The sequence below is a fragment of the Haliotis asinina genome, chromosome 5 (assembly GCF_037392515.1).
Source record: "Haliotis asinina isolate JCU_RB_2024 chromosome 5, JCU_Hal_asi_v2, whole genome shotgun sequence".
Taxonomy (NCBI): domain Eukaryota; kingdom Metazoa; phylum Mollusca; class Gastropoda; order Lepetellida; family Haliotidae; genus Haliotis; species Haliotis asinina.
Window position 1 is genome coordinate 56,726,316 of NC_090284.1, and position 16,706 is coordinate 56,743,021.

At 40.4% G+C, this 16,706-nt stretch overlaps 1 protein-coding gene across 2 annotated transcripts in view; it reads right to left on the reverse strand.

The window, feature by feature from the left end:
* LOC137284897 (ras-related protein Rab-37-like) overlaps nt 1-16,706 on the reverse strand; it is a 152,997-nt gene that overhangs the window by 72,677 nt on the left and 63,614 nt on the right. For both annotated transcript variants that reach the window (XM_067816926.1, XM_067816927.1), the window contains exon 2: nt 11,062-11,172. In XM_067816926.1, coding sequence (XP_067673027.1) covers nt 11,062-11,172 — 111 coding nt within the window. The remainder of the gene's footprint in view (nt 1-11,061; nt 11,173-16,706) is intronic.

The following is a 16,706-nucleotide window of genomic DNA, read 5'->3' on the forward strand; positions in this document are numbered from 1 at the left end:
ATCGACAACTGACAAGAAGCAATTGTTTTTAACAGCGATAAACGACAGCATCGGAAATTTAAAGTTCGCGTTTGTCACTGTTGGGTTCAAATCAGGTTTTTTTCTGACTGAAATTGGTTTAATGACATTTAGCTTTAGCTTCTGCATTAACGGTTTGACACAAGGTTTAACATCACCATGAGAGCATTGGACGGTCAGGTTTGAATAATCCGAAATGTATACCTTTTAGAAAATTGTAATATGCTTTTGATGCTGTTAAAGGTGAGGCGTATAAATCATGCTCTAGAACTGAACGTGAACAGTCCAACAGGTTAGTACAACTGCTTGGCAGAACAATAATTGGTCGACAAGGGAATCGTGCCATTTTACTATTTTTATGGGGGTCATTTTATTCTGTTTTGTTAATTCAGTATTAAACTTTAACTTTATGACCAGTAACATATATTTTTGGTGATTCGAAATGATAATGTTTAATCTGCTAATAGTGGACTGAATGCATTGCAGTGAGTGAGCTTAGTTTTACGCCACACTGTCTGTAAATAATCGAGTCTGGACCAGACAATCCAGTGACCAACGATAAGAGCATCGATCTGCGCAATTGGGAACTGATGACATGTGTCAACCAAGTCAGTGAGCATGACCACCCGGTCCCGTTAGTCGCTTTTTACGACAAGCATAGTCGCCCTTGGGTTGCTGAAGGCCTATTCTACCCCGGGACTTTCACATGTCAAATGCATTACAAGTTCCCCAGTGTTTATCATTAGCAAACCAGAAAGAAGCCCGTTGTCTGGTACATTTACCGTTTATAAAATGTCAGAGAAAGCTTTTTTGGAAAACATATTTTGAAGTCGTAAACGATAAAACAAATACTGACAGGTGAACATCCGGGTTAGAATGGATATTCTGGCACCCAAGAGGCGACCAACGGATCGGATGGTTGGCTTGTTGTTTAAAGCTGCACTACAAATATTCCAGCAGAGGCGATCTGTATATAATCGAATCTGGACCAAGCTATCCAGTGATCAACAACATCTGAGCAATTAGGTTACAATGGTATGTGTCAAACAAGTCCGAGAGCCTGGCTACCCGATCGCGTTAGTCGCCTCTTAAGACAATCATGGGTTACTGGAGATCAGTTCTAACCCGGATCTTCACAATAAAGCAACGCGATCTTGAGATGCAGATGAGCCATATGATTTCTTAACTACAGTGTTTGACTGTTGCATAATGTTGTAAAATGCCAGATTTTCGTTCATATCAAGCATACTGGTCGATAATCTGACAAAAGGCGTCATCTTTCACTACCTGCAACTTATCAAGCGAATCACCGGCAAAATGAAACCATATTACTATCGATTTACTGTAATGAGAAAAAGGAATGCATAGTGAATGAATTGGGCAATATGCAAAGCAAGCTAATCGATGGCACGTCGGGAGTGCAATCACTCGATACCTATATGGATAACCTCCTCAATTTAAAACCACAACCCGTATTAATCCTCGTCTCCCCTTTACAATGATATATCACAGAAGGCGTTGATTGTGTCGTCTTAAGGGAGTAAATAATCTGATAATCGATGTTCAGTTTTTCCACAGAAAGTCTTGATGCTGAGGAAGCCGGGTATTATATTGGGCAGTGAATACAGAAACCGTGTTGCAAGCTCGCCCGGGATGATGAAGTTTTGTTTTCGTATTTGCTGTTGATAATTGCGATATCTGGTTGAAGAATCAATTACTATGGACGAATCATACACTCCGTTCCGCTTAACGTCACTCTCCACAGCTGTTTCACTTACCAGCACACCCAACCGCTTCCTTCTGTTCACAACCTGACATAACCACTCCGTTCCGCTTAACGTCACTCTCCACAGCTGTTTCACTTACCAGCACACCCAACCGCTTCCTTCTGCTCACAACCTGACATAACCACTCCGTTCCGCTTAACGTCACTCTCCACAGCTGTTTCACTTACCAGCACACCCAACCGCTTCCTTCTGTTCACAACCTGACATAACCACTCCGTTCCGCTTAACGTCACTCTCCACAGCTGTTTCACTTACCAGCACACCCAACCGCTTCCTTCTGTTCACAACCTGACATAACCACTCCGTTCCGCTTAACGTCACTCTCCACAGCTGTTTCACTTACCGGCATACCCAACCACTCCTTCCGCTCAACAGTACACACCGTCATTCCGATCCGTTCTACAGCACATCCCACCACTCCAGTCTGTTCGAATGCGAAGAGAATCCCTCTGGTCTGCTTAATGTTACCCCACAGAGTTCCGATCTGCACCCTGTCACTTCTTTCCTCTCAACCTTACCCCAGCCCTCGTTTGATACACCTCTATTCTCTTCCGAACGCAACCAGCGCCGTTCCGCTCAGCACCACGCCACCCCACGCAGCGCAACACCACTCCATTCCTCACAACACCGCTCCAACCCTCTCCATGCTCCACTACGCCGCTCCTCACACCTCACAGCTTTTTTCACATAACCATCCTTTTCTCCATCCCTCTGTCTCCCTCTCCGTTAACCTACTCTTCTTTCCACTCAGGCTTCCTCAGAATATGTCCAATTTCCTTTTTTCGCAAGTAATAAATAATGATATGACCGACCGCCATTATTGAGATAATGGACCTCTGAATGCAACTGCCGACACTGAATGTGGAGGGGGAAATGACTTTCGATGGAACATGGGGAGGGGCGTGTGTTGTTATCGAAGAGAAATGTGAAATGTGTCCTCGTAAACAGCCAGTTCACAGTCCACTGGTCATAAAGGTCAAGTACCATTTTCTAAAATGGAATCACTGCAAATTGACACAAGCGATGCATTTGGAGTTTGCAGTGTCCACCTTTCAGATCGTACTCGGTCATATTTCTGTAACATCCATGTGGTGACCTTTGAAGGGCATCACTGTGCTGGGCGACATCCTTGTCGGCGTTCATCAAACAGTACTTGACCACTTCATCGACGTATCCCACGTATCGTCCCTAAGTAAACACGTCATCTTTGGATTGACATTTTACTGTTTAAGACCTATCTATATTTGCGATCACAACCCCTATCTATGTCCTCTTAGCACAGAATGAATTTGTTTTTAGTCACATAGAAATACAAATTTCACGACACGGATATTCACACTTTACACTTCTTAGACTAATGTATCTACGGAAGCGCAGTAGGGCCACGTTGAAAATTATTTTTGGTGTACTATCTCCTACGTAGGACTTACTATCTCCTACGTAAGACTTACTATCGCCTGCGTAGGACTTACTATCTGCCACGCAGTACATAATATATCCTTTTAAAGGTTCGGATTATGAAGTGTGGTTATTAAATTGAGAAATGTTTGGTTACGCAGGACGTTAGATAGTAGAAATGCACGTCAATGCATATTTATGACACCAACACAGCGTTACTTCACAGTGTTAGTGTGTATGTGTGTATGTGCTACGTTTGGGTGAGGTGGACCTTGTTCTAATTGCAGTTATGGGTATTCTCTCTCTCAATCACTTTTTCACATACACACACTCACGCACGTGTACACACACAGACAGAGGGGTGGGGTGGGGGTTCTCCAAAAGTTTTGCTTGTCTTCATATGAGGCTAGGTTGGATCAGACATAACGCTCGTTTGCGGTTGGATTTTTCGTAATTGTTTACAAGTTGACTTGACTCGGGTCGAAAAGTATGGAATGCGGCGTAAAGCAATACGGAATTGTAAAAGGCAAAAGATTGTCATTATAGTCGTTGGTATAAGTATAAGGGAATAAGTACGGATAGATTGCCACCGACAGTCTGAGACACGTCTGTGCACGCAAATTATGACTAATGTGATACTATCTCCTACGTAGCAGATAATGAGACTAAAAAAATAAATTCACCCTGGCCGTAATACGCTTCGGTATGTATATCTCAATACCAGAGATGTGGGGATAACTATATACCACGAACTAACTAACCAAAATATTCATACACTGACATCTTACTTTTTCAGACCCTATCCTTCTGATCACAACCCATATCTGACCTCCATCTTCCTTTCAACACAGAATGAACTTCTTAACATTTTCAACAAATTACACCGGCTTACAAACCCCGTCCATTGTGAAAGTATGAGTACCTGGTTTTCTATTCAACAACATCACTAGAGTAGAGATCTCTCGAGTGGTTTTACATGTCATTGTGAAAGTAGTCAATAAACGAGACTTGAGTCAAATGGTGGTTGTATTGCACCGAAAGGTTAATCCAGGCAGGGGGAATTGTGGTAATGACTACTGGTTCCACAGAGTCATTACGAACTCACAAAACGAGCATTGGAATATCTTGAATCTACAAACGGAGAACCTTCACGCAGACTAACCCACCATTTCGTCTGAGTGCATTTCCAATAGTGTTATTTAGAGTTTTTTTAACATGTAAAAACTTGAGAAACCAAGAATATTAATCCTCCAGACAGCAAGTGCTGACAAAGTCTATTACTCCTTAATGTTCTTTGCCCGAGAAGTAAGAAGCATCTGTCCCAGAGCCCCCCTTGCACATCACGGGAAAGAATTGGACAAAGGGATCTGTTGTCATTACCCGGAAGTGCCGCATCGCATTATCTGAAGATGGGTCCAAGCAATGAAACAGTTGCTGCAATTGCACCTGCTGCATGTCGCTGAAATGCACGCTTTCAAAGGAAACATACCATGTACAAAAGAAGCATTAAAGAAATCAGTGTGCATTCCTTCCTCCCTGCCGTTTAAAACTTTAAAACAAGAACAATCATGCCTAAAATGTTCCTCATTCTTTCGTCGATTCTACTCATTTGTCTTCTTCTCCACATGTACTTCTCCATGTCTACTATCAACCAACAACGTAGGTCAGCCGCCATCACGAACACTCATATATGGAAGTGCGGTAAGGTTGATTTGGATTGAGAGAAGCTCTTTGCAAAATGGGAGCACAAGTGGAACTGGCGTCAGAGCGCAGCAATTTGCTAGTTACACATACGGCTCTTGGGCATGCCAGAAATATTAGGTTCGAATCTCACTGTGGCCAGTTACACTGCTACATTTCTCAACACTAATTGCTCATCGAGGAAATGTCCGATCACGGGTGATGCCAAGTTTTGGCACGAAGCCGAAAACTATATTTGAAATAAGAAAAAGAAAGAACTACAATGGAAGCTGTCTAAACCGGCACTCATTGGGACTGAAGAGATAAAACGGTTTAGTCAAAGTGCTGGATTGAGCTGATGGTAAATGGACAAGCCATCGCTGGGGTTGAGATTTTAAGCCGGTGTTGACAACCTGCCGCATTGGACAGATGCCGGTTTTGACAACTTCCATTGTATCTGTCTTCAACTGCTCGTGCCGAGCATGGCAGTGACGCGAAAAATGACTCTTTCAAGCATGTTTGCGGACGTATTGTCCAAGACATTAAAAGGATTTGTGAAAGTTTATAATGTCTGTATCTACGATGGTTGTAGCTGACACAGTTTTCATGATTGAAACCTCCATCCATATATGGGACGTCCAGCTACAACAATGTAACTTACTAGTATTCAAATTGGGCCTCCTCCACGACCACTTCATCTGGATAGAATCTCAACTGGGTTTCTTGTACAAACTCTCCACTAGTAAACAGTTAAGATATATTTGACGACAGGAAAGTATATATTTTACACATTCTTAAGAATGTATGTAAATTCCTCACATCGGATTGCCTTTCAACAGCAGTAGGAGAGGCAATGACCTGACTTATCTCTTAAAATGGAGGAGGAATAAGACCCCACACATCAGACTTACCCGTGTCAACCGCATTTGACAAATCACGCCAGAATGGAGGAGATATCGATTCACGGCGCACCGCCAGATTTTACAAGAACATGTCAAACTGAGATACATAGTCTGGGAGAGACTTGCAGCGTGTGTTTTTCGGTGTTCGTGTGTGGATCATCTTTAATGCATGTTATTAAACAGTAAGTTGTCACAATCCACACATTCGCACCGCATTATAGAATAAACACATCATTCCTATTTCACAGTGAAGTAATGTCGTGAGACAGCCGATATTTTTGTTCTGTCACGTCTCCAAGGAATTATATTAAAGCAATTCTGTGAATACATTTACATTTTCTATTGCTTAAATAACATATTCATTAAGCATACAAACTGAGCATTTGTCTCAATTAGCAACAGTCTGAAACGTAAGAGTTTTTTCCAAGCAGTTTCTGGAACCTTTTTCTGAGTTTCTGATTCATTAGCCATAGAGAAATGATATCAGGCATCCGCGGTATGGAGCGTATCCGGCACCATTCACAAACACATGCTACGGCAGGTCAAATGTTCATAAAGGGGTTCAAATTAAAGGAAAAAAAGAAGAAGAAAAAACAGACGAAAAAGAAAAGAACCAATACTGGCCACAGGGGAAGAAAGTTACTTGTCCTGACTAATTTTCCACTTGTCCTGGTTTTCATGACGTAATCGAAGTAATTATAAAAGAATATATGAACGTGGTATTTGATGTTAATGTTTGATGAACTATTTATCGAGAAGTGAGTGAGAGTTACTCTACTTTACTTTATTATCCTTGCGAAATTTTATAGCTACATTTCGAGCAGATATGAAATAAAATTTCAGTTTGACACTGAAATAGTCTAGTAGCCTACTGACTAGTACGATACCATTACTTCACTGCCAGAAATTACACCTGACTTATCCCGGACATCGGGCGATTTTTGAACCCCTGCTAAAGATACCAAAAGTGTATTGTTATTGCATCGGACATCACAAAGTCATTAGTCCGTCAAATTTGTAAATGTCCCCCTATGTATACTTCAACAAATATACTCATTAAACTGAAATCCCCTCTGTATGACATCTGAAACATCCCCAAATATTGTCGCGTTGTGTCAAGGGATATATTGAATCACTGATGTACATCACAACAAGCCTCTTTGATGCAGTATTATATTTTGAAATTGCGAGGATGAGACAAATTAAAGTGACTCAGTGCTTATAAAAGCATGCATTATAAAACTATTATCATAGTCTTTTTGCAATTCAGCAAAACGTGTCTCATCTGTATCAAAGAATGTTTCGATTCATTCGAGGCTGCTTTTAGAGCATCTATTTTTCGTGACATTAGTGATGTACAAGTATTGATTTCATACCCATACGAGACAAAACATGCTTCACAAGTTTGTGACTTCTTTGATGTCGCAAAACACGCCACACTAATTACTGATATTAACAATGGTAGAGAGAAACTGTCAGTTATTAAGGGAGATGTACGTATGTTGAAGCAAGGAAGTGTTTTTTTCTCAGAGCTAATATCCTTTTTTTACAGGAGAACCTAAGCTGATTGAAAATACTCATGAAGAACATTTTCCATATTGTTTGATTATATCCATGCAGCTGGATTTATAAATGTAGATGAGGTGAAATAGGTAATAATATAGCGAGCAAGATTCAGCATATGGTCGAGTCTATACCGTCAGCCCAACATTCCAAACGTTTACCTGGGTAGAATATCTAGACATTCTGTACTGGGTTAGCGCCAACCAGCTATTTTCCGCTCTTTATGTTGCACACTAGGCAGGGTAACAATAAGTACCATTTATACGTCGATTTGGTCTCACATAGTCTGAACATAGAACCACCACCAGTACCACCATTTCTCCAAGCATAAACTGTATCATAACCCATCTTTGGAAGTGTACATTTGTACAAGTATGGTGTGAGCTGGAACATTTCAGCTTTTAGTCAGTTGAATCTGACGCTGCTTTTAGTGATGTTCCATTGATATCAAGGTAGGGCACAACATTAATGGGCTTCAACCGGGTCTTCGGGCTATCGACCAAAGGCTTTAACCACTAGGCTTCATCGCCCGTCTCCATCGTGTATCAGGTAAATGCGAAATAGAAACGCCTAATTATACAGGGCTGTTTTTTCACTATTTCTTGACACGTAATGTATGGATCTGACAGACCAAGAAGAATATAGATTGTGTTTGAACACGAACGATCTGTGAATCCTGGTCTATATATAATGCTAATTATTATGCTTACATAATATACAGGTAGCAGTTTTTGGGTGAACGTGATCAGACTCCTTGACACACTCATGTCGTCAAATAATTCGTTATTTGTATCGTTCAAGCCAATCAGAGACAAGTTGTCAAGCGTCTCTTGTAACCAGGCAACAGAGCACAGTCCGACTATGTCCATTTGCCTTCGGAGATTATGTGACAACATGACACAGGATTTGGCGACCTTGGCAGTTTGGCCAATAAACAACTCTCTTTGGCCTCCACTAGATCTGGAAATGAGCTATAAAGATTCGTCCATGTGGAAAGCACGGAGTGGAATGGGCCGCCTCTTCACTTTCCGCTGCTACTTCATTTCCGTGCTGTTGTTATGCTGCAGGCCATCGATTTCACCAGAGGCGGATATGTACAGACGCCAATCTCGCCACGTGAGAAGACACGTAACACCAATACTAGATGGACAAAGTAAATGGGTACCGAATAGCATTTTGACCGCAGTTAATAGAATTTCATATTGAATAACAGCTATGCTCAAGGGCTTTTCGTAACAACTAATTTCTCCGTAGTAACACCACTGGCCAAAAGTTCAAAAGGTGAATGCGTATTAAAGCATTATTTGTGTGAACAAAATACGGAGAACATCGTGCAACGGCAATTCTGTTCACGTCGTCATCAGAGGCAAGATATTTGTGTCCTTCATCCACAACATGCGAGACAGTGTTATGGATATTGAAGGACGTTTCATTTTTGGTCCTTTTCGATTTTTTGATATAGGAAAACATACAAGGAAGTATTGTGAAGAATACGAAAGAGACAGTTAAAATAAAATACACTACATAGTGCCACGGAGAACTAGAAAAGAGGACGTTTCCTTTAGTTCTGTCACAACCAATAACAAAATTGAAACAGAATTGTGAGGCAGCTGACCTACATATTTGCCGTCCCCCACCCTCTCTCATAAAAACACGTGTTCATCGATAAGGAAAACATCAGTTCTGTATACTATCGTACTATCGGGTCACCGAACTTAAAGTGAGGCAATCTCTTGGAGTTACGACAGTTCCTGCTCAATGTCAAAGAATGTTTCGCCGGTCGTAACGAGGCAAACGCTTTGTGTAGGCGTTCCGTTGGAGTGCAAACATACCACCACGTGGGCACATTAAGGAAGTCAACTTTCAGGGAGTTTGGATTTGCACATGACAAGAGCAAAAACACTTCCTAGACGAGTCCATTTGCTCTAGTCAATAACAAGGATCTTCATGACACAAAACCTTCTGTAAAGGTCAGGGGACAGTGGTATTGGTGTTCACACCTTGATACCTCTTCCACGAGGAATAAGGCAGACAACCAGAAAATATCCATTACCTCCCTGTAGCAAGATCCTCAGAAATAAGACCAAAATTCCACTCAAATTCCGGGGAAATTGAAAATCAATAGAATGTCACTGGATGTTTTCTTGCACGCCAAAGGTGTTTCACGTGCCCGTTTGCACGCTGGAATAATCTGCCGAATCTAAAATCTCTTCATAGAATGCTGAAGCAGCACCGTGCCGGAAACAGGCTTTAGAAACAGCAAATCTTCACAAATGACACTTCATCGATCGAAGCATACGATTTACAGAATTATTACAAAAACAAAGCTACGTTCTTCTTCTGAATTGACATGATGAAACAGCTGATGACTTTGTAAGTGGTATCTCATTTAACAGAAACCCTGATGATGTCGTGTTCTTACTGGATAATGCTCGTCAGCGCCCACTGGAATATCACTTTGCAGTAAGCAGTGGAGAAATACGTCATACAAAATGGGAAATGAAGCAAAGGATCACTCACCTGTCAAAAATGAGATCTTCCTCCACTTCCGTTGTCGTAAAAAGAACGGAAATACAAACGGCAGTACTTCCGGTATCCAGTTCCAAATGTCTTCACTTCCGGTCTAACGCTGACTGTCCATAAAATGGCTGAGGTATCAATACGAAATACTCACCACGATCAAAGTAGAGTGCATGCACCTTGCCTTTCAAAATAGGTGTATTACAAATAACCCTTCAAGTTAGTATCCACGAATATAGATAGTGTTGGTTCCTATCTCTATCTCAGTTCCAACCATTGTATTTGACTAAACGAGTGGATGACTACGTAGCATTTATCTGGATACCTTGTTCATGAAAAGTTAAAGTTTTCTAAATCATCACGAACCTTTGTCTATAATAATCATTTCATTTATCAAAACATTTTCTAAGAGCTATTATAGTAACTAAATACCTTACATATAGTGGTGAGTAGGCTCTCATAACAGGAGCCCGTTCTTGGAATGTGGACATGCCTCACCCCGGCATATATATATAAAGCAAATCGGTTAGTAACTGAAAATAATTTACATCGAATTCATCGCGAAAGGTCGATTGCCTTACATACTGAGGTCAAATTATATATTTACAGTACTGACAATCTACGTTATATTTTAGTTTTCAAACACACTTGGAGATTTGTGTTGGCGAAACAAGCTTTAACATACAGTGTAAACACGTTTAAAAAATGATGGGTTCTTATACACAAAGTGATCTAAGCGCTACAATGAATGTAACTCTCATTCTCCAACTTAAGAGAGTCGTAGCGATAAGACCGCTCTGTGTGTACTCCCTGGTAAATGAGTGAAGCAGGATTCTTCTGTACACTGCATGGATTAAACTCAATATTTTCTGCGGAGTCTTGTTGTAATAGAAGCATTATCTAACCCAGACTGTTTTCACTCTTTTTGTCAGAATCAACCATGAAGTATTTGTGAAATGGTAGACGTATTTCAACATTAGCACTTTTAAGCATTAGTGATTCAGGGTAATAAAATAGGAAGAACTGGTCGTCGTTTCAAAGTATTATTGCATCAAATTAGAATGTCACATCTGTAACACTATATTCAGAATAAATAAGATTTCACAATTGTAAAGGTTAAACGTCTTCCACAACTGACACCTGGATCTTGAACAAGGTAAGCTGTAAGGTGCATTAACATAATGTTCCCTTACCGTAAATCCTATTCCAACTGTCGCAGAGAATGCCCCCGCCTGGAACTTGCACTGGTCAAACTGCACCAACAGGGACGTCTTACCAACTCCACTGTCTCCAACCAAGATTGTCTGAAATGTAAAGTACTAGGTTATTATTTTGCCTGCTCCGACCTTAAGATCATGGCGTATCCATATTGTTGGTCTCCAATTGCCACGGTCATAATACAACATATGTGCGCCTGGTGCTTTTGTTAGTATTGTGTCATCAATACTGAATACTTCAGAGTGGTAAAATAGGTATTCGATAGGAAAAACCTGTTCTCTGAGTGAGTTGGGTTTTCAGCAGTATCACGGAAGGAGATAGCAGACATCGGCTCAACAAATAATACACATGTGGGGAAACAAACCCGGGTCTTTTGTGTTACGAGCGAACACTTTAACCACAGGCCTACACCATCGCCCCTGTTTTTATGTAATCTGGACTGTGATGAATATGTGAAATCAGAGAAAAAAGTGTTTATGAAAAAATATTAATAAAAATAATGTATTACCCATATTTTGTTATGTTTTTTCACCTGGAAAGTTACTTTCCGGCGCCCGAATGATCACATCATTGTGAAGTAACGTGAGTATCTAAAGACGAATTAATAAACTACGGTATATTATGCGCCAGTATTATTTCCTCACATTTTTGGTTCAATATGATGCTGGAGAGACCAAGGAGTTCCGGATATTAAGAATTGATTTTACGGCCCCGAACAGACTGTACGATATAAACGTCAGTGACTGGCCTGGAAAATGTAGAACAACAAAACTCTTTAGGATCCACTCATTACAGTAAACGATTACAGCAGATGATAAACTAGAATATGCAAACATGAATAATGTAACTTTCAATGAAAAGTGACATGCACATCATTTTTTCCCCCACACAGCTGCAATATATGTCTCATGTTTTTTAGCGATGAGGTCTACAGCCATTCTTAAGACGACGTGTTTCAACATAAATCTTTTTTTCAACTCTTGATGTTGACACTGGTATGTCACAATCCAATATATGTTTTCATATAAAACGATTCTATATGATTAAGTGATTGTATTTATCTGTAATGATTACATTTAAATATACTCGACAAAGATTTGGTTATTGTGGTATCTGAAATGTTTGGACGGAGCTACGTACCTGAGTGTATGGTCGGAGTGAGAGTGAGTAAGTGAGTGGGTGAGTGGGTGAGTGAGTGAGTGGGTGAGTGGGTGAGTGAGTGAGTGGGTGAGTGGGTGAGTGGGTGAGTGGGTGAGTGGGTGTGTTTTAAACATATCACTGCGATGCTGACGTAGGAACAAAGTCTAAAATCTTGCAGGTGTCAAACGTTACCACCTTCCTGATACCTACAATCTATGTTCTCACAAACCTGGAGACAGTGGGCTCCTTCCACGTACTCCCATTCTTTGGGAAAACATTGACATTACACTAAGGTTACCTTAGTGACGTGCAATCACCTTAGTGCCTTGTGAAAGGACACCCTGGGTGGCGTTGTACAAAACAATCTTAGCACTAAGACTACCTTAGTAGACTACACGGGACCAGTTTGAGCTACACGGTCACCTAAGAGCTTAGATCGCTTTGGACAACGGCGCCCTGGACTGTAGAACATGACGAAGAGGCAACCCGCTATTTCATTCCGAGTATCTTTTTGTAACATAGGCCAATTCATATTAATTTGACTATGTCATTCTGTAGACGCTCACATGCCATGGGACCAGTTTGATATCATATTATGTTATGACATAAGACATATTGTTCGAAACAATGATTAAAATGAAAATTGAAAAGCCATACATGTTCCAGACTGTTAAAAATTGTAAAAAATGTATACTGTAGCATTATGTTTACTTTTTGTTAATAAATTTGTATGATTGCAGTCTAACAACCAGCAACATTTATCCTTACACAATCCTAGAAATGCCAGGAAGAGGGCATGATCTGTTCCTAGACTTGTGTTATGAACGTATCCTATTTTCCCTTCATGCTTAAATATATGATGGATCGGAAGGAAGATAAACCGTTCGTAAGGTGAAATAAATCCAACGTGATTTTGAGATTGGGCTTTGAAATTATCTTGACATTAATACAAATACATTGTTTGGTATGGCATTAGACTGTCCAAGCGAATTATACCTAAATCTTGTTCGGTCAAGCAATGGTCAATATCAGATAATGAAGATGGACAGTGCAGCTTGGATGGACCTTGAAGGCATAGGGGCATCATCATTAGACGTCCAGCAATTTGTCACGTGTCCACACGTTCACGGCGTCACTGACTAAATTGAATTTGTAGTACATTGACATTCCCAGTAAACAGCAAGGAAGAAATGATCAATTCTGATGTACGTTAATATACTGGCGTATCTGGTCTGCGTGCGTGAGGTCGGTTTTACACCGTATTAGCAGTATTGCAGCAAAATCATCTCAGGATTCACCAGATGTGGCTTTCATACACTGCACTTATGTGGAGAATCGAACCCAAGTCTTCGGCTTGACGAGCAAAAACATTAACTACTATCCTACCCACCAACCTGAGATTTGTTCTGAAGGGATTGTTTCAGGAATGTAAACAAAATTTATAAAATGTTGTTCATGGCAATAAACAAACAAATGCTAATGTTTCCATAGGTTACGAATATTAGACTAAGAATGTTTGTCGGAAGGGTATTTAGATAGCAAGATTGATTATTGGTCGGGAACACGTTGTAGTGAAACACGTTGTTGATTGACATCATACCATGTTTTGGAGTAATTGGACTATTGCCATTCTACATTGTAGTGAAACTCATCAAACTTATTGAAGTCTAGAGGGATACCTTTCAACAATAGTTCTTATTTTATAATATACAGGGGTCTGTTTAATTGAAAAGGGATCCCACTGAACAGTCGTATAAAAACTATGCCCTAATGTGTAAGAAACCTGTTCCAGAACAGTCTGTTGTACTGTCATATGAAAGGTCAATGCTTATGAATCGCTAAAACAGGAATGATACCGGGTGTTCGCCATGGATGAGCCCATCCTGCCACACTCTGCCCTGTTGACATGTGGCAATTTCAAATCTTTACCAGAACACATCTGAGGACATATGACATAAGTTAAAACAGCTGAGGTAAATATATACTACCCCTCAAACGTTTAGACTCACAAGCGTAAACGCAACCACTTACTTAAAGCATCTGTTCTAAATAGATTTTGCCAAATATTCCAATCTGTTTAGGGTTACTGGTTATACGTGAAACCATGTATTGTAAAACAGTTCGTAATTTTGACAAAGATTATTGGCATGAGTTCAATAAATGATGAAAATGATAAATAAGTGAAAATTGCCGAATTCTGAACAAACGTTTACACCAAAACGCAGCTGTTCACAAGCACGATATTTACACATGCCTCAGCAATTTGATCCCCGTGCAATTTATCTGTAGAAGGTCTGTAGATGGTCCCCTAAGTAAGCGTAGACATTCATCTTCGAATTTTACGCCGCACTCAGCAATATTCCAGCTATATGGCGGCGGTCTGTAAATAATCGAGTATGGACCAGACAATCCAGTCACCAACAACATGAGCATCGATCTGCGCAATTGGGAACTGATGACATGTGCCAAACAAGTCAGCGAACCTGACCACCCGATCCCGTTAGTCGCCTCTTACGACAAGCATAACATGTACTTGTATACAGACTGGGTGTTTGAAGTGGTTCTAAACTTTTGGTGCGTAGCCACTCATACAACGAAATATTTTCGACAACAAATTATTGTCTTTTCTTTACAGGAAACTAAATGGAAAAACATCCAATTGATGTAGCACCTTTTACTACAGTGTCTGTTCACGATGGACAAAACTATTAGTATCTCCTAGATGTGCTTCCCTATAATTATCAATATAACTCAAATATGCAAATTGAGTACCAAAAAGGCAACACCTGAATCTTGTGGGCATATTGTATCTGACAAATGTTGATCAATGGCAGAAATTTGCCTAATCAAGTACATATTTCATCATTTAAATCCATCTTTGGGCACAGCTGATGTCTTCCAGCTTGTGGTTGCAGCGTTTTGAAGTTTGCGGATGTCATGTTCGGTAGGTGGCCATCTGGAACGCGACGTACAGTCTGCCCGAACAAATTGTGGCTGGCACGCGAGGCACAAGCCAGGAATTAAATTCAATAAAACTGACATATAGATTCCACAGAGACACCAACAGAAACATTTAACAGGATCACTGTGGCATGCGTCAATTTACCGGTTATATATAGTGTAATTGGATTTATTCATGAGCGAATCAGTATTAGTACTTGAAATCACAATTTATATCACAGAATATCAAATTTGAAAGATTTCACGTGTCCTGTGGATTTAAGTCATGATTAGAACATGCTAATGAAGAGCTTTAGTTACACTGAAAAGCATATATCGTCAGTTTGCGTATTTACGAAAAGAGAGATATAATTACATATATGCATGAGAACATAATTGCTTAAAAGACGAATCAGGCATGTTGAAGGCTTTTGGAATGGGAAGACCCGCTTTCGGCAAGGTAGTGCATAAGATGGATGCGTTTGGAGCTGAGGTAATTTTATCAACACGTCTTTTCAACATTCCCTTCAAGTGAACATGTACATCAGCGACCACGTAAACAAAATTACGTTTTACAGCCCTCAGTAAAATGCCGTTGGCCGGGGAACCAACTTTTTAGGAAAATCGTTGTTAGGAATATAATAATTTCGTAATTAGGGACGGTCGGTCATGTTGGGGTGAATGTGGTGGCTTGTTCCCCGAAGCCAGGATTGTTCCCTCATGTTAGTACAAAACGATTTGGGATCCATCGTACAAATAGCTTGCTAAAGTTGTGATGGCGTACATATAGAGTGGTTTTCTGACTGGGATTGCGTCTTTGAATCGTAGTCGCTGCGTCATGTCTACCAGAGACCTCCGCACTTCGTTAAGCGTGGCAGCATGTAAGTCCAGTTTATGATACCGGCGTTCGATCTCGCGCAATATGCTCTCATTTGGCGTGTTGCGAGATGATTAATAAACCGGATTCTGTAATTAAAAACAACGTGGAGGCCCTGATTGGCCGTGGGAAATAACAGAATACTGCAATGAGATTTACCTCCTGGAATTAATCCTGGACACTCCGCCAGAAAAATACACTTGTCTGTTGCAACAGAAAATCAATGACAATGTCATTTGATTAACCCACACAGCCATTTCTTTTCTTTATTTTTACGGAATTTCCGATTTAGAACGTACACTTGCGAAATCCGCTGCACTTTATAGCAGCTGGAGGAGGCTTTAATATTCATTTTACAGGGATTATCAACATACCACACTGATAAAAGGATTATCAACACACCATACTGATAAAGGGATTATCAACACACCACGCTGACAACTCATATGGGTTTCTTTTGGTAGTGTTTATGCTGAGTGTATATTTTCAGCGTTAGTGTTGTGTAAAATGTTAGTGTGTGTGTTATAATCCTAGCGTTCATGTTACTATGTTAATATGTACGTTTACCAGCCCGAGTATAGCTGGAATATATCTGAAAGTAACGTTACACAAGCGAACGAACAAACAAACAGTGTTTAGGAGGTTCTTGAGAGGCAGATAATG